Source organism: Lissotriton vulgaris, chromosome 1_1 (assembly GCF_964263255.1).
Source record: "Lissotriton vulgaris chromosome 1_1, aLisVul1.2, whole genome shotgun sequence".
Lineage (NCBI taxonomy): Eukaryota > Metazoa > Chordata > Amphibia > Caudata > Salamandridae > Lissotriton > Lissotriton vulgaris.
The window spans coordinates 545,924,351-545,947,807 of record NC_141685.1 but is presented as its reverse complement, the minus strand read 5'-3'; the positions used below and the strand labels follow the sequence as shown (position 1 = coordinate 545,947,807).

Here is a 23,457-nt window from a genome sequence, read left to right as displayed (position 1 = left end):
TGGCGGCGTGCTTGTTGCTCTGGTTCCCACACACCAAACACACTAAGGTGACAAGTAAGTTTATTGACCTAGGGCTGATACTGGCGCAGAGAGAGATTACCTGGCACTGGAAGTCCAGGGAGGGGCCGTCTGTGAGGAGGTGGACGAATGACTTGCTGAGGTGGTCCAAGTGCGAGAGTGTGCTCCGAATGAGGCAGGCTGTCAAGCTTGATAATGAAAAGAACTTAGAATCAGCGCGTGCATGGGAATTGATAGTGCAGGCTCTGCGTGATTCATTGGTGGAGGATGAGGACTGAATGGATAGGACCCGAGGACACTGCGAGGCTTACCAGTACGGGGGTAACAGCGGATCTGTAGCGGGACCCATGCAAGAGTCAGGAACATGGCACACACCATTAGCGGTTGCTGGGGGGGTGGGACCAGGGGTTGTTTAGGGGCTGTTGAGGGGTGGGCTAGGAGCCGGGAGGCAGATTGGATACGGCAGCGATTCTGGATTGGGACTGCTTACTGGGTCTGTGGAGCGTGGGTGGATAGCGGGAGGCGGCAGGGGCGCATGGGACGGACATGATGAGGCCCCCGTAGGGAACGGGGAACGGGATTGTAGCGGCTCCGTAGCACTGGAATGTTAGACTAGGATGGCTGATGTTGGGGTTAGGTTAGGGGTTGGGGGGGTAAAATGCAGATACGTAAAGAGATTTCGACCATTGTCCCTCAGGGACGCTCACCATGATGTCTTGCTACTAACTGGGACGCTGTGCCGCCCGGCCTCCGGGATGCGGGCTGAATGGCTGTGTATGATCTACGCTCTTACGATTGATGCGGGGGGACACCATGAGTGTACTGGTTGAGCAATTGTATGCAATGGTTTCTAATTCTGCAATAAAAACAAATTAAAAAAATAAAAAGGGCCCCACGCAGATCTCGTGGATGCAGGAGCTGCTCGGGGTCGGGGCTTCTCAGTCGCCAAAGCACTTGGACGAGGATACCTCAGAAGTCGTGCTGGAGCGAAGTGCTGCTTCTTTCAAGATGGCCGGTCCCACGTGTCTCATCGCACCCACAGATCTCAGCTGTGCTGCAGATGTAGGTAGAGGTCGGAGAGGTCTGGGAATCCGGGTCTCGTCGGGCTTTGAAGTCTGGATCCTTGCAGGAAGACGACAAAGGGAAGCCGCTGGACGCTGATGGTGCCTGCTTGTGCAGGGTGGACACTACTTGCCCACAAGGGAGATTTCTTCAGTCTTCTGTGGAGCAGAACGTCGAAGTGCAGAGTTTCTTCTTGTAAAGTTGTTCAGGATAATCTAATTTGGAATGGGACCAGCTCCTACCTTTATCCGGCTAAAGGGGGCTGTACTACGACTAGATCTCTCCTCTGGGTGGGACCAGGAAGGGGGTGGTTACACGAACCTATCATTTCCTGTCTTGCGCCAGCTCTGGGGCTGGGGTGCCCCAGGAACTGGTTTAGACCGGAGTATGCACAGGGACACCTTGTGTGCCCCAGGCATGTCTCATTCCTTTCAGCCCTGTCCTAACTAATACACAAAGTCCTGTCTGGGGTGGTGCTAGCACCTCCCAAGGCAGGAAACCCTTTGTCCAAGCCTCCCTCGCTGGAAGGACTCCCAGCAGCAGGAGGTCAGACTTGTGTCTGTGGTGGCAGAATCCATTTTGTGATGCTGAGGCTCGAGTTAACTTTAACCGGGGTTCACAGTTACATACATGTCGTGTCCCTATAGAAGGGTGGAATGCTACCCCCGTCGCCAGAATTGGCGAGGGGGTAGTCGTCCAATTCGTATGACACCTTACTCGACATGTTTTGATAATGCTATACCAAAGTTGGCAACAACCGCGAGGATTATAATGCACTTAAGAGTATATGGTATAGTGTTATCATGGAAACAGCTAAAGGACTTGGTTCCGAAAGCTGCAGACAGGCTCAGCTCATGCTAGAGCACCATCTCACATAATTCCAAGCACTCTGCCTTCAGGATTGATAAGGCCTGCCATAGGAGTGACTGATAGGAGGATATGTGTCCATTTTAGGGTTAGATATAGGGATACTATATCTAAAGCAAAGGGAGATTACACCACCTTGCCCCAGCTGATTGATCAGCCAGTTGTGTCAGATTTAGATGGCCAGCCAGGGGTGGCATAATACATGCTGCAGCCCCTGGTAGGCCCTGAGTGCACCTATGCCCTGGGTACCTAAGGTACACTGTACAAGGACTGATAAGGTGACTCAGTATCCAATTAGATATGCACCTAAGGTACATGGTTGTCAATTTTAGATAGGGACAGCTAGGCTGTGGTCTGATTAGCAGGTCCACAGCCAGGGAAAGTCGTAAACCAGTGAAGCAAAAAGCAAAAAATCGGGGGTGACCATAGGATTGCAGACCCTACTCTCCTACAGCGATCACCGCCCCCCCCCCCCCCCAACCCCCTCCACCACCAACATGATGGAAAAAACATAATATACCAAATATCACATATGAAGGCTTTTACCATGGGACACGATGTCGAGGCAGATTATAAATATGCCTCTAAATGCTGTAAAGTTACCGTTTCTTGTAAGGTTTGTTTTGCAAAAAACTGTTCTGGTTTAAATTATGGAACAATTCTGTTTATTAAAGCTGATTCAGGACAATACACAGCCAGTCGCCCACAACCCAGGGGGTTGGCAGCGGCCAATGAAACATATAGCTTACTTATCACAGCTTTTCTGCCTACAACCCTGGGGTCGGCCATAGAAGATGGAGTAGTCTTCTAGTGTCCCCGCACCCCTGTCTCCATTCTTCCATTTTTGAATTTTCTCTGTGGTCAGGTACCAGTAAGACAATTTTATATGCAGTTTCGGTTTTGGCCATGTTATGTGCTGTGAGGTGTACTCTGTAAAAGATAGCCTCTCACTCTTTGGAAGAAAGAACTCTCCCCAGCTCCACCTACCATCTCAATTGCCCATTAGATTTAGTCGGTGAAAACTCCTTGCCCAGCACTGCATATAGTTCAGTAATGAGGCGTTTATTGTCAGTTTTAAGCATTATCCATTTTCTCAAAAGGGGTCAAAGGCCGCCCTACCTCTTGTCTATTCTCTGGTCCTGTCAGCCAGTGTCACCATTGTAAATATTGTATGTGGTCCGAGTATGCTAAGGAATAAGCAGCTTTTAGCTGGTCAAAGGGAATGAACCCCTAGCGTCGAAGAGGCAACCCACTCGCTTACATCCCCCTTCTCGCCATCGCCAAAATATTTCTGGTTCCATCCCTGAGATGAAGTCTGGGTGGACTAGAATCAGGGTCATGGAGGAAGGGAAGGTTGTGAGGCCTGCCCTAAGCGCTACAGAGTCCCATATTTTGAATGTGGAGCTTGTCACCGTGAGGGGTGGAAGCCCAAACTCTGTGTTTACGGTGCATCCAGACTTATTTCATATGTTGAAACCAGTGACCGCTTGATCATAAAGGACCAATGTCTGGAAAATTTAGAGATGACCACAACAACCGGTAATTATTTATTCGATTTACATTAGAAATGACTATTACCTCTGTCAAAGCCATTCTTATAGCTTTGGAGGCTTGAAAACATCGGAATTGTCACGCTTGTAGGAGTGTAATGGTTAGTAGTTGTGTTGTTACTATCAACAGCGCCGGCAGGGAAAATGGATGGTGCAAGCTGCTGTGGCCTCCTGATGATAGTTCTTACACTTATTTTGTTTTACAAAAGCACTGATTTCCCTTATAAAAAATTCAAACCAAGACGTCTCAAATATGTTCACTAATTCTCTACTAGATAGTAACTCATCAGCCACGTATTGTAGTGCAGACCTCGTTAACATGTGTACATTTTATTTTTAGGCTCAAGGAATGAGCAGCACGCCCTATCTCCTGGAACAGATTTTTTGTGCAATCGAGAAAAGCATTTCATTTGAAAGTAGCTGCTTGCTTTTCGTTGCTTTGGATGATTTAATGGCGCTAGTATCTGCAAATGAAATGGTAAGTCTCCCCCATTTTAGCATCACTTGTATAATACATCAAGAAAAGTAACTGATATTTATTATGTGAACATGTTTAATTAAACAACATAAGGCTTAAGGTTATTGAAAAATTAAAAGGAGTCCTTTCACCGAACTCAGCCTGACCTAAGCAAAGGTACGTTTCGAGATTATTAAAATAGGTTTCTATTTAAATGTTTATTTTTTGCATTGCTAGACCTGATGACCTCTCTCCCGCCTTCTGCATTTCTAAACATGAGTTGTTCCAGATCATCAGGGCAGCCCAAGCTTTCACGTGGCCTACATCCGCCTAATCGATTACCTCAAGTACCATCCTACTTGGTGTCTTTTTTTTTTTGTAAATCTGTTTATTGCACAAGAAAGCAATCCATTTATTACATACATATGCAACATGGTAAATAGTGAGAGGTATAAGTCGAGTCGACAGCCAATAATGAGATGTATCACAGTGGGATTGCAAACTTACAGAATGACACAATGCAATGGTACATTTTTGCTTTTTTACGAGACAAGAAAGAAAAAGGAAAATCATACAATAACTGAAGAAAAAGTGGTCAGCAACATACAAAGAATGATTCAAGTCGGTGAGATTGCGAGCACAGCCGAGCAGATCAATCAGCACAAGAAACAGTTCCTTTCTCAATATGGCACATTGGGAATGAAACATCAAGACGTTCAGGTACAGACCAATCCCCTGTCAAACACCACAGAGGTGACATCGGAGTCCCACAATGAAAAGGGCAACACCCAAGGCAGCCCCTGAAGCCACTTAGCAAGTCGCCGGAGCGGCTAACTCTGAAACTTAGCAATGTTAGTCATGTATGCACCGAAAGGAAAATAGCGATGGAGGTAGTCCCTATGTGGCAGTGTGACCTTTCCTATCCCACCCCCGCAGGAACAAAGGAGTTAATCGATTGGGATTGTGCCTCCTGAGCGAGCTTCGCTGCATATTTCCGGTATGGCCCCCATATGTCAATCGGTCTGGAAGCGATTGGAATCATATCTGAATATTCAGCGCTGTTACCATTGCAGTAGGCCATACTACGGAGCCAAGCGCGGACTGTTGGAGCGCGCCTAGCACACCAGAGAAGCGCAACTTCTTGTTTAGCTAAAAGGAAGCCAATGGATGCCAGTTTACGAAGAGGAAAGATGATTCAGAAAAGGGGGTGGTGATGAACAGAGTGTCTGAATTAAGCAGACCACTCTTACCCAGTCCAAAGATCAGGGCTTGATCCATCACCGTTTTTTAGCTCACTGCACCATCCCAGCTCAGAACTTGGCTATATGCAAATTAGTCTGACCCTGGCCCAGTGCATCATGGGAACAGGGCAGACCAAACTACCAAGCCAATTCTTATACTGGGAAGGAAACAAGCTACCGGGGACCGGTTTCTGGCATTTCAGCCGTCTTCGGCCCGGCTTGCTTGAATCCTGATGGTGCAATGAGCTAGGGACTCACATCTGAGTATACCCTTCCACGCTTATGGTGGACAAAATGATTCAGAAAAGGGGGTGGTGATGAACAGAGTGTCTGAATTAAGCAGACCACTCTTACCCAGTCCAAAGATCAGGGCTTGATCCATCACCGTTTTTTAGCTCACTGCACCATCCCATATAGCCAGGTTCTGAGCTGGGATGGTGCAGTGAGATAAATAATGGTGATGGATCAAGCCCTGATCTTTGGACTGGGTAAGAGTGGTCTGCTTAATTTAGACACTCTGTTCATCACCACCCCCTTTTCTGATTCGTTTTTGGCCTCTATAGGTGTGGCAGGGTATACTCAGACATGAGTCCCTTTCTCACTGCACCATCAGGATTCAAGCAAGCCGGGCCGAAGACGGCTGAAATGCCAGAAACCGGTCCCCGGTAGCTTGTCTCCTTTCTGGTGAAGAATTGGCTTGGTAGTTTAGTCTGCCCTGTTCCCATGATGCACTGGGCCAGGGACAGACTGATTTGCATATAGCCAGGTTCTGAGCTGGGATGGTGCAGTGAGATAAATAATGGTGATGGATCAAGCCCTGATCTTTGGACTGGGTAAGAGTGGTCTGCTTAATTCAGACACTCTGTTCATCACCACCCCCTTTTCTGATTAGTTTACGAAGAGGGCGTGGGAAGTTAGCAACATAACCAAGCAGCACAATTTCAGGGGTGGGTTGCAGGTCCATGCCTAGTATGTCCCCCAGAACCCGGTTTACCTGCAGCCAGCAGGTATGCAGTAGCGGGCAAGTCCAGGAAAGATGGGCAAAATCCGCCTGTGGGGGTTTGCATTTAGGGCAATTGTGCGGCCTGCTAGGGTCAATTCTATGGGCAAATGCGGGAGTGTGGTACGTCCTCCTCAGTAACTTAAAATGTATAAGTTTATGTCTGGTGTTAATGGACACCTCTCTCGTGGTAGCACAACACGCCGCCCATTGATCATCTGTAATCTGGATACCCAGGTCGCCCTCCCAGTCAGCACGTACCTTTATGTCGGAGGAAGGAACTGAGGCAAGGCATAGCTTATATAATTTAGATGCGACATGTGCCCCCGCCTGGTTCTGTATTATGAATGTGAGCGCTGGGGTGTCATCAGGAGGGAGCGGAAATGTGGGGAATTCAGCCCTGAGCATTGAGCGCAGTCTAGTCGGCGTGAATGAGTCCATGAACGTCCTGTCCGTGAAGTGGTGATCTTCCGTAAGGGAAAAGGCATGGCTGTCCGGGAAAAGGTCCCCGCCCGTGTGTAATTGATATTTGGACAGTGTGCGCTGTACCACCGATTCGCCTGTAATGAGGAGCCAGTGAGGGTTGGGCAACGGCAGTGCAGGCGAGTATAGTTTCTCAAGGTGTAAGAGGCGTCGCATTTTACCCCAAGCCCAACATGTAGTGGACAAAGGCTGTATGTCTTGCGGGTCTCGAGGGAGTCCCCTAGGGAGGATGGAAGAGAGGGCCACAGGGAGTGCCAAGTCAGCCTCAGGTCTCAGATGAGGAATCCTGGCATCCGGGTGAAACCAAGGGTATGCGTACGAGCTCTGTGCCACTAGGTAATAAAGAAAAAAATCTGGTACTCCAAATCCACCACGTTCGTAAGGGAGTGTCAGTGTGCGCCAGGCCACACGTGGGTTTTTACCACCCCATATCAAACGCAGAAGTGAGGTGCGAAGTTGTGTAAAAAAAATTTTGGTGAGGGGGATCGGAATATTGTTAAATAAATGCAAGAACCAGGGGAGAACAAACATTTTGATGATGGCAATCCGACCAGCCATAGACAGTGGGAGGCAAATCCAGCGTTCCGTGTGGTCTTCCAAAACGTCAAGGGCGCGGCCGTAATTCAATCGGACAATGGACACCGTGTCAAGGTGGATGTGGATACCCAAATATTTCACGGAGTCGGTGCTCCATTCTAGAGGGAACGAGCAGGTCCACTGCTCGGTGGAGGGGGTGAGCGGGAAAATGACTGACTTGTGCCAATTTATTTTAAGGCCCGAGTATTCGCCAAAGCGTGAAATCTCCATCAACAGTGGCGCCAAGTTGGACTGAGGAGTTCGAACATACAAAACAGTGTCATCGGCATACATCGAGACCAGTAGTGGCCCGGTGCGGAACTGGAGCCCCTGGTGGAGATGCTTCTCTTGAAAATGTCGCACCAGGGGATCCATCGCAATAATGAAAAGGAGCGGGCATAGTGGACACCCCTGGCGGGTGCCTCGTGAAAGTGTGCTGCTTTCAGTAATGGTGCCGTTCAATCGTATCCGGGCGGTGGGAGCCGAGTACAGTAACTCCACCGTCGCCACAAACATAGCAGGCATCCCCATTCTTCTCATAATTGACAAAAAAAAAGGCCACTCCAGGGTGTCAAACGCTTTCTCCGCGTTCAGGAACACCTCTGCAGCTGATGTGGAGGGCTCTATTCTGTGTAAAACAGAAAACAGTGTACGGAGATTGAGGGAAGTGGATCGATGTGAGACCAATCCTGTCTGAGCCGGCGAAATGATAGTTTCCACGAGCAGCGCTAAACGAATTGCAAGGACCTTGGCCAAAATTTTGTAGTTCAAGAGGGATAGGGGTCTGTAAGAGCTGCACGAAGAGGGTTCACGGCCTTGCTTGGGTAATAAAACAATAACCGCTTCCCGGAGCGTACGTGGAAAGACACCTGCCTCCAGTGCCTCCGCGTATACCTCGACAAGCCCAGGGACAAGTTCCTCCTTGTATTCCTTGTAAAAGTCAGCTGAGTAACCGTCAAGGCCGGGAGCAGAGGAGCTACGCAATGAGTTGATAGCCTCAATTATAAAATCCGGTGTAATGGGCATGGCCAAAAACTCCTGCATGTTTTTCTCTAGGTACACCATGGCTATTTCATTCAAATACGGTCCCGGGTTGCGGTGTTCCCCTGTGAGTGTGGAAGTGTAAAGGGTTTTGTAGTATGACAAAAAGGTGTTGGATACATTGTGAGTGGAATGTTGTTGTGTACCCTGTGCGTCAACCACTTCAGTAATGTAAGCTGCTTGGTGTGGCGGACGAAGCATTTGCGCTAATAGTTTGCCCGGCCTGTCACCCTCACCGTACAGCCGCGCAGTGTAGTGCATACCCATGAACTTCACTTCTCTATCTGCAGCGTCCCGAAACTCTAAAAGTAGCCCAAGGCGTTTAGCCTCACGATCCGCCGTGGGATCCTCAAGGATCTCCTTCTCTATCGTAGTGATATCTGTTTCAATGCGAGACAAGGTGGAGCGAATCTCACGCAGGGACCCTACTTGTTTTGTGATGCAAACCCCACGTAATGTGGCCTTGAAACCTTCCCATAACGTGGCCGAGGAGGTAACAGAGCCTGTGTTTATGTCGAAGTAGTCGTCAATGGCAGTGCGGATGTCCTCCTTAAAGGTCGGGTCCAGCAGAGCCCTACCAGGAAATCGCCACTGCCTTTCGTACTTCCTACTTGGTGTCTTCTTCCGTATCTTTTAAACACGAAGTCTGCTTTGATGTGCAGCACTTTTCGGCTGGGCTACTAGTATAGCCAGTGGCGGCCGGCACGGCCAGGGGTACCTTATCGCCACGTCTATCAGTCTCTACTTTGCATTCGACTCGGGCAGGAACAGGAAGCACCAAGACTCTCCAGACCAATCACAACGCTGCAATGCAGTGTTGTGATTGGTCTGAGTGTCGTGGTTCGGTGCTCAGACAGGCGCGAGGTGGGGCCTGGGCATGTTCTCCACCCAGGCTGTAATGCAGCCTACGTGGCGAACATTCAAAGTGCGCATGAATGTTTGGCAGGCTCAAGAGGGCCAGCCAAACATTCATGCGCACTTGGAGTGGGGACGCCACTCCTCCCCTGTCCTGCTCTGAGAGCAGAGCAGCCCCGCCAGCCCCGGCCGCAAAGCAGCAGGAAGACATAACATGATAATAACATTGGGTTATTATTATTTTACTTTTCCTTTAGTTACACTGCTTTTAAAAGCAGTGGGGTGAATCTCTTCGGCCTTAGCAGAGGAGCTGCCACTGAGTATAGCCTTGTCACTTTGTCTTAAGCATTGACAAAGGTTTGTATGTTCATCTTAATGCTAAATCGGTGACTGGACCGTTGATTGAAATACAACAAAAATACAGAATAGTAGCAGAGTGGAGAGCTTAAGGGGAAACGCTGGGTCATGGTGTGCGGGCACAAGGGGTTGTAGAGAAAGAGCCCCAAAGTGAGTTGATGAGCAGAGGGCGCCGGGGGTGCCACAAGAAACAGGAGAATAGGGAAAGCTGGCTTAAGAGACTGTACATATCACAACCCACTACGACACAGATTGATTTTTCTGGGTCTCATTCACTGTTAATTCACCCTGTCCTCCCTTTCATGCGACCTCTGTATCTGCGTTTTGCAGCCCCTAGCCTCAGAGGTGGCAAAATCAGTGCCAGGAACACAGTTGCAGCTCACCCTTATGGGTGTGGTTTGGAGCTCTACACTCATTTTTTTTTTCCAATATTTTATTGCACTAACAGTGAATAATAGGATATTATTCACTGTTAGTGTAATCAAGAATAGAGTACAATTTCCTGGAATCGAACCTTTCCCGGCAGTTGAGGTAAATAAAAAATGCTTTCAAATGTATGTTGTGTACATGCTTGTGGGTGAGCAAGAGCGCTTATATATGTGAGTGTGTTTGTATGTGTAAGCATGTGTGTATAAGTGAAGGTGAGTAAGAGTCAGTGACGGGTAGTGAGTGATAATGTTTGGTAATTGAGTATGAGTGAGAGTGACTGGGAGTAAGTTAGAATTAATTAGTGTGAGGGAGTATAAGAGTGAGAATTACTGTGTGAGCATGACAGTGTGTGAGAAGATAGAGAAATAATCAATGCAAATGAATGTGAGTGACATAGTATGACTGAGTTAGGGGAAGAGTCAAATTCAGTGAGTGTGAAAATGTGTGAGTGATAGGTGACAGTGAGTGAGAAATATGGAGTAGGAGTGAATGCAAGAGAGTGACAATGAATGAATGAGTGAGTGCAAGTTAGTGAAAAAAAGGTGAGAGGGAGGTAGTGAGTGAATATAAGTGAGCCCAAGTGAGAATGTGTTATTCTGCTTGAGTCTTCCACTAACCCTGACATACTGAAGGTACTTCTTCTTTAATGGAGGCACACTAAATGAAAAAAATACTGCTGCTGGCAATCCTTAGCATGACGGGCACCTGTGACAAAATGCTGGAACAATGAGTAGAATTCTGGCATACAGGTACCCTACTGGTATACTATAGGTTATTACTACTGAAGACCAGGATACAGGTAAAATACTGGTACTGGCATACTAGAAGTAATTATTGCCATGTAGGGCATTCGTGGAAAAATGCTGCAGCTGGCACACTTAAAGAAATTATTGACATTGGGGCACACATGGCAATATGCTGGCACTAGCTCACTGAAAGTAATAGTTGTCAAGAGGGAGGTCAACTGTAGCATACTAGAGAGGAGCAGCCATGACGTATTTTGGCCCTGACACACTGAAGTAATTTTTGACATAAGGGTCACCCATAGTGTATTGTTGGCTTTAATGGCAAAAGTCTGGCTCTGCTATATTGTATGTAATTTTTGGCCTAAGCAGGGTACCCATGACAAAATGCTGGCCCTGGCACGGTGTAGGTCATTTTTGGCATATAGGGACACCCAATGCAAATGGGGTGGAACTGCAGCTAGTGGTCGAAGAGCCAGGTCTTGAGCAGTCTTCTGAAGGCCGGGAGGTCTGCGGTCTGTCGTAGATGGAGGGGGAGGGCGTTCCAGGTCTTGGTGGCGCGGTGGGAGAAGGATCTGCCCCCGAAAGTGGTTCTGTGGGTGCGCGGGACGACGGCCAGGGAAAGGTCGGTGGAGCGGAGTTTCCTGTTGGGTACGTAGAAGGCGAGTCTGTTGTTGAGATATGCTGGGCCAGTCTTGTGGAGTGCTTTGTGTGCATGGATCATGAGTTTGAATGTGATTCTTTTGTCGATGGGGAGCCAGTGCAGGTCTCTCAGGTGTGGGGTGATGTCGTCCTGGTGTGGGACGTCAAGGATCAGGCGTGCTGAGGCGTTCTGGTTTCTTTGGAGTCTGTTGATGAGTTTGGACGGGGCTCCGGCGTATAGGGCGTTTCCGTAGTCGAGTCGGCTGCTTGACGAGGGCATGGGTGACTGTTTTCCGTGTGTCCTCCAGGATCCATCTGTAGATCTTCTGGAGCATACTGAGGGTGTGGAAGCAGGAGGAGGAGACTGCGTTGACTTGGTGGTCATTCTGAGCTTGGAGTCGAGGATGACCCCTAGGTTGCGTGCGTGGTTGGTTGGTGCCGGGGATGTTCCCAGTGATGCTTCCCACCAGGAGTCGTCCCACGCTGAGGGGTTGGGCCCAAGGATGAGGATCTCTGTCTTGTTCAGCTTGAGCCGGCTTGCCTCCATCCAATCGGCGACGGCCTTCATACACTGGTGCAGGTTGGATTTGGCGGTGAGGGGGTCCTTGGTGCAGGAGAGGATCAGCTGGGTGTCGTCGGCATAGGAGATTATGTTGAGGTTGTGTAGTCTGGTGATGCAAGCAAGGGGAGCCATGTAGACGTTGAACAGCGTCGGGCTGAGGGAGGATCCCTGCGGGACGCCTCAGATGGTTTTGGTGGTTCCGGATTGGAACCGGGGGGAGGAGGATCTCTGGGTTCCGTCGGTGAGGAAGGAGGTGGTCCAATCCAGGGCCTTGTCTCGGATCCCTGGGTCGTGGAGGCGAGTGCGAAGTGTGTGGTGACAGACGGTGTCGAAGGCGGCGGAGAGGTCTAAGAGGATGAGGGCTGCTGTCTCGCCGTTATCGAGTACGATTCTGATGTCGTCTGTGGCGGCGATGAGGGCGGTTTCGGCGCCCTGGTTGCTGCGGAAGCCTGACTGGGAGGTGTCCAGGATGTTGTTGTCTTCTAGGTAGCGGGTGAGCTGGGTGTTGACTATCTTTTCCATGACTTTCGCTGGAAACGGGAGCAGGGAGATGGGCCAGAAGTTCTTGAGGTCGCTCGGGTCCGCCTTGAGTTTTTCAGGAGGGCGTTGATCTCGGCGTGCTTCCAGCTCTCCTGGAAGGTAGGGGTTTCGAAGGAGAGGTTGATGATGTTACGCAGGTGGGGTGCGATGAGGCTGTCCGCTTTGTTTGCGATGTGGTGGGGAAGAGGATCAGACTGGGAGCCTGAGTGGATGGTGCTCATGGTCTTGATTATGTCTTCGGTGCTCACGTTGGTCCATGTGGTCAGAGGGTCGTGGACGGTGGGGTCTGGAGTGTTCGTCGTGGCGGGGTCTGTAGGGTTCAGCCAGGGGTTGAAGCCGTTGTGGATGTCGGTGATCTTGCGGTGGAAGAAGGCAGCGACTGTGTCGCACAGGGCTTGCGATGGCGGAATGTCGGTCCAGGAGCTAGGATTGGAGAGTTTTTTCACGATGTTGAAGAGCTCTTTGCTGTTGTGGGCGTTGTTGTCGAGGCGGTCTTTGAACGAGGCTCTTTTGGTGGTCCTGATGAGGTGGTGATGGTTGCGAGTGGTGTCTTTGTGGGCTGTGCGGGTGGCGGGTGTTCTATCGAGCCAGGTTTTTTCGAGTTTCCGGCATGACATGCAGTCTTATTATTACAGCTCACAAACGTTAATGTGTAGAAATTGGGTATCTGCAAATATTTATAATTTTAATAATATAATCTCATTTGCACATCACCAAGTAAAGTGTTCTGATTGTTTTGATGCTATTAAAATCTTTATTGTACTCTCACTTCAGAGTTACAAAGCAAATGTGCTTTCTTAACTCCACATATTGTTTTAAATATTTGACGGGTTCATATTTGCACGCCAATTAAATGTTGTGATGTGCAGCGTTTCATTTCACATTCCTTGTACCTAAGCACGATTTTCACAGTTCACTACAAAGTTCTATAACTGTGCAGTCATAGAGTTAAAAGTAAACTCCCATCTCAAGGATAATAAGCATTGGTAAATGCATTAGGTTTCACCTATGTGATTGATAATATGCTGTTTTTTGTTGTAAGTTGTAGCTTGCTGATTAGTTGTATAATATAAGTTACAGAAGGTCTGTTTAAGTGTTATGACTTGTTTATGTACAAAAAGGCAATATATTGTGCTGCTACTAGTGGTATAGTGCGGGTAAGTAATAGCAAAATTTTGAAAAATGAAAAAGGAAAATGATAGAATTAATTGTTGTAATAGCAATATGTGTTTAGAGGAGTTCTGACAACTTCTGGGCTCGGTGCCTCTGCACCTGCTGCACCATTCAAAACATCCCCCTAGTGCCTGCAAGATAATTGCATTTGGGACTGCCTGTTTAGTAGCAAACTGTAGCAATATTTGGTGGAGGGGTTCCTAGAGCTTTGGCCCCGGTGTCACTGCACCTGCTGCACCTTTAAAATAATGACCCTAGTACCTGCAAGGTAACTGCAATTGTGTTTGCTTATTTGGTAGCAAAATTTAGAAGTATTCTGCGTTTAGTGGGGTCCTTAGAGCTTTTGGCCCTGGTTCCACTGCACCTGCTGCACCATTCAAATCAAGCCCATTTTAAACTTCATCTTCCTAGGTTCATACATCCAATGCTATACGGATAGATATGTATTAATGGACTATCTGTTCATATTGTTTGAAGCTATTTATTGAAAATGGGTGCATAGTGTCTTGTATTTATGTTGTACATATTCACACATTCACGAGAGCACTGCTCCATTTGCACTTTGTATGTAGTGATGTATTGACATCTGTAGAGAACTTGGACAATCTATATCACTGAACGAAACCCTGGTCAGTCTTGTATTTTTTATGTATCTTACGTTATGTACTGAGACTGTTTCTCTCCTTTGTTGCAGTAATCACATTATTTGCAGGATTCACAAATGTATTGGTTGATTCCCACCCACTAAACGATGCCCACGGCACCTTGTATATACGTATAACGCTGTTAAATCTTTGACACATGGGATTCCCCTATCACTGGATGCAGGAAAGCTGTCTTCAGCACATGATCTTGAAGCGGATCCTCCATTATTTGGATCTTATTAATTTCAGGATGAAGCAAAACTGCGCACAGTTCAAGACTTTTGTCCAGTATGAGGTGGTCTTAGCCTTATTTCTTGGAATATTGCAGTTGCCCACTCAAAATGTACAAATTCTGACTGGGTTAGGTTCATTAGTGCATTCAAAATTATTTGCTGCCAATAAACATGGATGACAGAAAGGTTTTATATTGATGGGCACCATTCCTTTGTCCAGCCACCCCTGCCGTCAAAGGCGGGAAGAGCAGAGGGGTCGCATTGCTACTTTTTCCTCAGGTTAGATTACTGCATTTCAATCCTCAGCACTTTAGTCTACTCCTTATTTTTTGAAAGCCCTTTTATCTTTCCCTGTTGAACCTGGAATCATGTTGATCAATTTCTATTATAATGGCTTTAATCAGAACTCGAGTGATGCAACAGACCACTTTGATGGGGTTTTAGAAGACTTTTATTAGAAAACAAATTGCATTATCTATATAAATGGGTTGGGGATTTTAATACTACTTTATACCAACATTTTGGTAACAGTGTGTGTGATTTTATGAACTCGTCAAATTATCATGTTACTCATTTTAAACATACAGTATATGGTGAGGGGCTAAACATCCTTATTTTGGTATATAATTAATTTTTTGACAGCAACATGTTTTATGAGAGCAATGCCCTTATCCCAACTTTCTTGGGTAACCACACTGGAAGCACTATTGATCATACTGTGATCTCTGATGAGCTTTCTCCCCCACTCATAGATTTAAAAGTGGCTAGTAAATGTTCAAGTGATCCTAATCCTCTCATCACACTGAATTCTTACACCACACCTAAAGGCCCTACAAATAGGGATGGGATAACTTTCTCCCAGAACAATTAATTAAGAATGAAATGGTGTGAGATTGACCATATCTTATTTAATCGAGATATTGCGGTTGAGAATATGGTCTCTATTTTAACCTGTCTAACTGAGGAGTTAGGGCCTGACATCCTACAATATTTAATGTTTTATGTTTAAGAACATTTGTCGGTCAGTATCGGACAATTTATACTCTATTAGGCCCCCCAGAAAGTCCCAGCGAATATTTTTAAATCAAACTCTAATCCCTTGCTAACAAATGTTTTAGATCTGCAGTGTCAGGCACTATTCCAGAGTCCTTGAGGACAGCTGTAGTTGTCTCTATTTTTTTTTAAAGGGAGATAGATCCCTGCCATCCTATTACATGCCAATTTCATTATTGGAATACTTTTGTCCCGTCTAGGGAGCTGGGCGGATTCAAATAATAACCTAGCGGAAGTTCAATACAGGTTTAGACCATGCATCAGCACTGTTGATCAGTGCCTATACCTCTACCTCATAGCAGGTAAATATGTTAGGGTCAAAAGGGGAACCTTACATCTGGCCTTTATTGGTCTATCAAGCGCGTTCGACATAGTGAACCGCTCAAAGTTATGGGACTTAATGGAAAACATAGGCGTTGAAAAAGAACTCCCTGTCCTTATAATGCGTTTGCATAAAGACCTAATGGTAAGGGTCAGTTAAGGCCCCTCAGTATAATGTTCCCCCATATTAGCTCCACTTCAGCTTTAGACTGGTGTATCTTGGCTCCCTTTCTTTTCCTACTTTATATAAACAGGATCAATAAGTATCTAGTGGATAAAGGGAAAGACATGCCACTTATGGGAACAAAATTAATATCAATCCTATTACATGCGGACGATGCGGTGCTCCTTGCCCGTACAGCAAATGTCCTACAGGTCTTATTAGATTTGTTTTGTTTATATGGAAGACCTGTACCTGCAGGTAAACCATTCAAAGGCTTAAATTATCACCTGGGGCATCCAAGCACGAGTCTAAACGTTTTGTTACGGGGGACAAATTTTGAAAAGATTACATCTTTAAATTATTTGGGAATTCTTTTTAGCTGGACTTCGTTATTAACCATAAGATTTCAACATTCTAGCAGTAACATTGAAGCTATTTTAAGATTTACACACAGACACAGATTAAGGCACAAACCACCCAAGGAGATGTTAAGCCTATGCAAAAGTAAATGTACCTCTGCAGGAGTATACGGTGCAGGGTTATGGGGCTACCGTAAAGCAGGGAGCCTCCAGCATGCTGAAAACCTTTTTAATTTTTAATCATGGACTATTGTCAGTCGCTGATGGTACTGCCACCGCTATATGCCACAAGGGACTAGGGATTCGGTACCTGGAGGATTCAATTGGGCTTGCCCCCTTATTACTTTGGTTTAAGAGTTGGGGATCCCTGGAGGCGGGCCTTGTTAGAACTTGTATTTCTGATTGCCTGTCTCTTGGTCGGGTAGACCAGATTCCTTGGCTTGCCTATATGTGGAAAACTTTTAAGACCCTATGCCAAACAGTCAAACGGTATTATCTAAGTCACTGTATAAATTTGCGCAAGGAGAGGGCCCAGTGTAAGGAGTTAACTGTAAGATACTCGTCAAGTTCAACAACAAGGAGTCTGGAACCTTATTTATACTAGATCGTAAACTTTTACCCATTGTTCTTCTTTAACCCTTTTTAGAATGCGCACTCTACACTCTAAGATTGCTTTTCCCCTGCAAGGTCCTTTGCAACACAATTTGCCTCCTTGTCACTTGTATAATCTCTCCAAGCAAAGCACAAGTCACTTTACGTTCTTTTGCACTTTGTATTCTGCCCCTCTGTCCTCCTTTCTGGTCCCTATTTTACGCAATACAAACTTGAGACAGCATGAGGAAGGGCTTGTGTTTTTGTAGTGTCGTAGTTCAATGGAGGTTTGTTGTGCAATTTTAAATTTTATAAGAGTGGCTTTTATTATTAGGAAGCGCTATGAGTATTTATGTCTGTGATGCCTGCATGCTTTGTGCACGGATTATAAAGTTTTTATTTTCTGTAGATGGTCTTTAACCTGATATTTGTTTTGCTTTTATTGCTTCTTCCCAGTAAAGATTATATTGAATTGAATTAATCGACCTTGGAATATGGGAAAGTCCACCTTGAGCATGAATAGTTTGTGGTCTTTTTGAAACTTTGTGAATTTCGAATGTGCAAAGCATATATATGGTTTGAAGTGATGTGTGCAGTGTACACAAAATTGATTAGGGTTTTCGCAAAGGACTGTGGTTTTGCTCACCAAATGGGTGTGTTAAGTAATAGTTTATGCATATGCTCAATGCAGGTTTTCACATTCGTAAACATAGTTATATATATTTTTTTCTAATCCATGTCGCAGGTAACTCAATTACATGTATTCAGGTATGAGAAACGTATGCCTTTGCTAAGTTGCATATAATAGCATTTGAAAGTGGGCAGGGATTGTCTTTGAGCCCTCAAGAAAGCTGGAGACCCCTTTGACCTGGATTTTGTACGGCTAAAACATGTAGGCAATTCACGATGGATATATGAAACACCACTTTAATGAAACATCGAAACATATTTTATGTTTAACCATGGCAAGGAGAAGTGCTAAAAAAGGAGATATATTTAGTGCACACTTAGCCATATCATTAAGTAAGAACTAGGTCCCTGCTTTTATCCAAATTCAAAGATTTATTTCGAGCTCCCCATAAAAGGTCGAGCCCATTTGAATGGTCTGGCCCATCCGGTTGAGAGGGAGGCACCTATGATGAGGCATGACACTATAAAGTGTGTGTGAAGTGGCTTCTTCTTGGGAGCCCGCCGATCGATTGTGTTTGTGATGTTAACTAGGAAGGGGAGTGTGTTGGCTTATACCTGTCTCTGACCCTGTGTTGTTTGACTCCTCAGTTCTTCCAATGGTACTGCGCTAGACGCCAGGCCAGCATAACCTGAACGGCAGTGTGGCGCACACACTGAGACCACCAGGAACACAGCTCAGATTAGTGTGTTCAAGGAGTGGCTGCTCTTTAAGTCTGCTTTTCCAATGAGACGGACAAATGAGGTGATTGAAGGATGGTCGTTAATCTATCAGTATATAACGACAAATAAGTAATGTGTAGAGTGGAACTGGAATCGCATATTGACCAATAATAAGGTTGTATTGCAATAACACGTGGGCAATTTTAGGCTCAAGCTGTGAGTAGAGGTGGAGATGTTCTATTTTCTACGTAAAATGTGTTCGTTGGTAATTGAAGCAAATTCAAATTAAAACATGTTTAGACACCCTACATATGGTTGCCACCTCACTACCATGTTTCCAGTTCTGTGTTTTCCTTGGACAATCAGGCGCGTCCTGGCAGTTACGTTATTGGCTTGCTTAAATGCTAACCTTACCTAATGATAATTTGGAAAAGGGTGACCTGAGGAGATGGAGAGGTGGCACCCAAAACTGCAGTCCATCCCGGGCTCCTCGTTTGTGGTCCGTGGTCTGTGCTGCTCAGGTTAGCGCCATCACTCGCTTATACCAGAATACTCACCCGCCACCGCATTGACCAAATGTGTGTGTGCGTTTTAAATAAGTGCTGTGACGTTTACATAGGTCTTAGAACAACATCTTATTGTAATAGTGTACTGTGAACGTGTTCAAGCCGGCCTCCTTGGGTGCAAGGTTTGCTGTGTCTACTACACACGCGCATGCTTAATGCGCCTCTCCACTGCATTGGGCACCGTTGTATTAAACTGAAAGGTATGAATAGCACGCACACGGCCAAACGCCCAGCAGAAGTACCCTTCTCCAGCCTCGTTTGGGGGTACGTTGTGGCATCCGCTGGGGGCAGTTGCCTGCCCCTCGCATTTGACCTTGTGGTGACAGCTGGCTGCGTCAGGCTGTGTGCAAGGCGCCCCGCTGAAGAGACTGCGCGCGCGTGCGAAGGCGCTGCCGCACGGCGCGCGCAGGAGCGCGCTGCTCGCATGATGGGAAAACACTGGCACCGAGCACAACAAAACCTTCTGATAGTAGAACCTGCGTGATGATGGCATCTAAGTGATGACATCATTGATCTGGCTTAGGGAGTAAGTAGATTTTGACGGGTGTAATGACTGGTCGCTATGACAACGAGGCTCTCACCAGCTGCTGATTTGTTGCTTGAACACAGGCTTTTACGTGCAAGATCCAGGCTCTGCGTGATAAGCTGTGGATCTTCCTGGTTCAGTCTTTTTATGCTGTTCGACACACGGAGGGCTGGAAACTGATGAGACCGGACGATCAACAGAAAATACAAGCAGGTACGTGGGCTCGCTAGTCACTGCGCATTCGTAAGTATCCGTTTGCAAGTAATTGTTTATACGTTTTGGGGTGGAGTAGAGGGGTTTAATAACCGTAGATGTGGCGATTTTAAGACTGATGCAAATGTTGGAACGTTTTAAAATGTCAAAAATGCGAGGTCTGTCCAAGCCTTTACAAATATAGCGTGGTTTATAATTTTAAACTATACATTTTTATTTTGAATAAGCAGCGCAGTGATTTTCTTAACTGTCTCTTAAATTGGTACACTGATTTCCTCTGCAAAAAAATGCATCTGAAATGCGTGTCTGTCTGTCTTCTAAAAACAGCTGGAGAGAGGTATGTTAGAGATGTGAGTGCAGCAGATACTCTGAATTATTAACAGCGCGTCTCGGGTAGCAATGTATATTTTTGTCTATAAAGCGGAGAGAGCTTGTATTTTTAATTGATTTTCACGCACATTGTATAGTTGCACCTGTCGTTTAACGAAAGCCTCTAATGCTTTGTCTCAAATCTTGCGTGAACGGTGCGGTGTGGGCTTTTCCTTCTCCATTTGCTGGCCTTGTATTCTCATTCTGCTGGTGTGCTGCAGGGTGGGAAGCTCGGGGGAGCCCAGCAGTGGGCTCTGAAATGGAACAGCGTGGACTTGGAACACCATCAGCATAAAACAAGCGTGCCTTTGTTGCAGATGTGCGTTGCAGAATCCTGTAGGTGTGAAGGAAGAATGGCGCTCTAAGGCCTGCTGCAATCTCTCGCACCACATAAATCCCACGGATAAACACAGAGCTTTGTCCTAGCCCTTTTGAAGGCTGCTTTTTTAATCTGGCAGTTTGGTTCGTAGAGCGAAGTTTAACATCGTAGCCGGTTAACCCTTGAAGGCACAGCCATTTATGGTGGGGTTGCATAAAAGTACTGTGTGGATGGATTTCATTTTTAAAATTTACATACATAATTCTAAAGACTGCAGTCAAACGACTTGACTGCTTTATATAAACAATCATTATATGCACCCACACAAAATAGACTGCCATTAAAAAGTATACAGGAAGACACTGTGTGATATTTGTGCATGTATCCACATGTGAATTATATTTAAAAGAGTTTAGATACCTTTTTGTATAAAACATGTTTTCGCCGTTTTTAGTCTAAAGTATTTCAATTAGAAATATTTTCCTGAAAGCAAAAATGCAGAAAATGCCGAATGTTTTATTGAGTATTAAGAACACCATTTTAGCCTGAGGTGTAAATTGTTGCAGGTCATGTTCTATAAACTGCATTACATAACAGACGGGAAGCATGGCTACTCATTTAATGGTGAGAAAAGGCATGTTTTTAGCTCAAGATGGGCTTAGTAGTGTCATAATCAGCAAAACCTGTAGGTGTTAGTTACATTATTTCATCTAGCACAAGGAAGATGTAATTTGTTGTTAATGCTGATTCGGGAATGATACATAGTATTGTGTTTTAAGCAAGGAAATAAGTGCTAATCTTTTGAATGACTACCTACAGATTTGTATTTTCTCGAGTCTTTGCTGGCCTCCCGCTTAAAGATCCTATCCAAGTTGTGCATCTGTTAGGTGGGATAAGCAGTGACAGTTTTGTAGTGAGATTGTCAGGAGGACATCATTGCTGCCTTTTCGTACAGACCTCAGTCAGAAATATGTCTACCTCTGTAAATAGAAGCTAAACGAAAAGCATTTGCTTTTTATAATTTTGCATCTTGTAAACTGCAACGTGACATAAATGGCTAATTGGAATTAAACCTGAAGTTTCCTTTCTAAATGCGATTGTGTATTGCCGAATCCTACTATAATGATTATTAAACCGTGCTTCGTGCTTTTGGGTCATGTTTCTTAGATTGCACTGCTCTTTCCACTTACGTTTAATTTCAGGTATCCTATTTCCATATTTTGTATGATAACTTGGAAACATAAGACCCTGTGGTTCAGCTGCACCAGCGACTCAACAAAAGTTTGTCATATTGCTTACTAAAAATAAAATTAAAACCCCGTTATTTCCCTCCCATTCTGTCTGAACAAAGTCTTGGTAAGAATATCTGATGGGTCATCTACCGAATTGCTGGATGCCTCCCTCTAAATGTATAATTTTAATCGAGAAGGACTTTGCAAACTAGCCCTCCTATAATTTTGGCTGGGTTCCGTGCAACGAAAAGGACGCTTTATACTAGTGAAGCCCAACATTTCTCTCTACAGTACATACCAGCAGTTATCTTGTAGATGTTTAGAGGGTTGTGCACAACTTAGTTCACTGTAAGTTCCAGAATCTGTCTAGTCCTTTAATGCCTTTACAATGTCCCTGTATATGAAGGCATATTTACGTCAGAAAACAATCCAGTCTCCTTATTACTCTTTTTATGTTTCGCCTGGCGTAGCACTGCGCAGCAGTGCTCGCGCAGGCGAAATCTTTTGATCTACAGTATGGGGCTTTAACCCGCCTCTCTCTTCCATTGGCTAGCTCCATAAATGGAGGCTAGCCATTGGAAGAGATGGTTGTCAATAACTCTTTCCTCCATCACGACGTGATTCGTGAGACTTTCTGGGTCTTTTTAAGCCCCCCCTTTTCTCTCCGTCATTCGGAGGTAGGCGTTTACTCATTTCCCCCTCGTCCAGAAATCGTCCTCGGGTGAGTGCTTGTTTCCGGGTTTGAGGTGGAGTGGGACGCATCTGCGTGTTGTATTTCTGGCTGGATGGGGTAGAGGGGTGGGCATGCTGACTGGTCGTGTTTCGGACGGGGGTTGGAACGGGACTGTTCCCGCTTGGAGTGCGAAAAGTACAATGGGCAGCTGTTCCACCGGCCCCCATCCGGGCAGGTAGGAGTTAAGCGACGGGCGGGCGGGCAGGCAGGGGGTGCGGTGTAACCCAACGCGCCCCCTCGCACAGGCAGCTGCGGGGTGGGTGAGAGCTCAGGTGTCTCCCAGCCCCGCAGTGCCGTGACTCACTGCGTGCTCGGGGTGGGGCCGCCTGCTTTGTGCTGTTGTTGGGGCCGCCTCGGTTAGTGTCCCGGGACAGACTTGTGAAGAGCCTGTGCCGAGCCGTCCTCCCGCTCCCGTTGTGTCCCAGCCCGTCGCCTACCTGTGTGACCGCCCGGCCTCGCCATGTTCAAGTGCGGCATCGCCTACCTGCGCTGCAAGTGGATCCTCCCGCTGCTCCTGCTCTGCGCCATCATCTTCGACATCATCGCGCTGGCCGGCAATGGCTGCTGTGCAGAGAGTCTGGGGGAGACCAGTATTTCAGGGCTAGGGAGCAGGTAAGATCCCGGGGGTTTTGCTTATACGAGTTAAACTGACGGGGGGAGGGGAGTGTCGCTTTGACAAGTTTAACTGAGGATCAGCGCCATCCCACCCCGAGCTGGGCCCAAAACTTAGTCCGTGGAGAGAGTCCAGGACTATAAGCATAGAGCGATCCCGCCGCCATCGTCATCTTAACTGGAACAGCACCCATGCCAAGTCCCCCAAGGTGTGGACTGCACCGCTCTCCGCCACCATCAGGGTTAACAATTTCCGAATCTTGAAAAGCGTGAATGGCTACTTAACACCTCTCCCCCTATAGAGAAAGGCCCAGGGCTAATTATCTTCCTTCAGTGGGGGAACAAGACTACCCCCCTCACCTCGCTTGAATTGTACACAAAACCTCGAAGCCTTTCTGAGCAACATACTGTACTCCAGTTAGCCCAATCCTACTTTTGAGCAGCCCTGCATAATCCCAGAAGCAACACATTTGACTCCCTTTCTTTGCTCCCGTTTACAATTGCTCCCCCGCAACCCTCATCGATCTCCAGTGATCCGGACCCTTAGGGCACCTATCACCTGCATATCAATAAGAGG

General features: G+C 46.4%; 1 protein-coding gene across 1 annotated transcript in view; it reads left to right on the top strand.

The window, feature by feature from the left end:
• The window catches only part of BTBD8 (BTB domain containing 8), a 541,977-nt gene that overhangs the window by 281,969 nt on the left and 236,551 nt on the right, over positions 1 to 23,457 (top strand). Inside the window, exons 11-12 of the mRNA XM_086953936.1 lie at positions 3,838 to 3,975; positions 19,486 to 19,615. Of these exons, the coding sequence (XP_086810062.1) occupies positions 3,838 to 3,975; positions 19,486 to 19,615 (268 nt within the window). The remainder of the gene's footprint in view (positions 1 to 3,837; positions 3,976 to 19,485; positions 19,616 to 23,457) is intronic.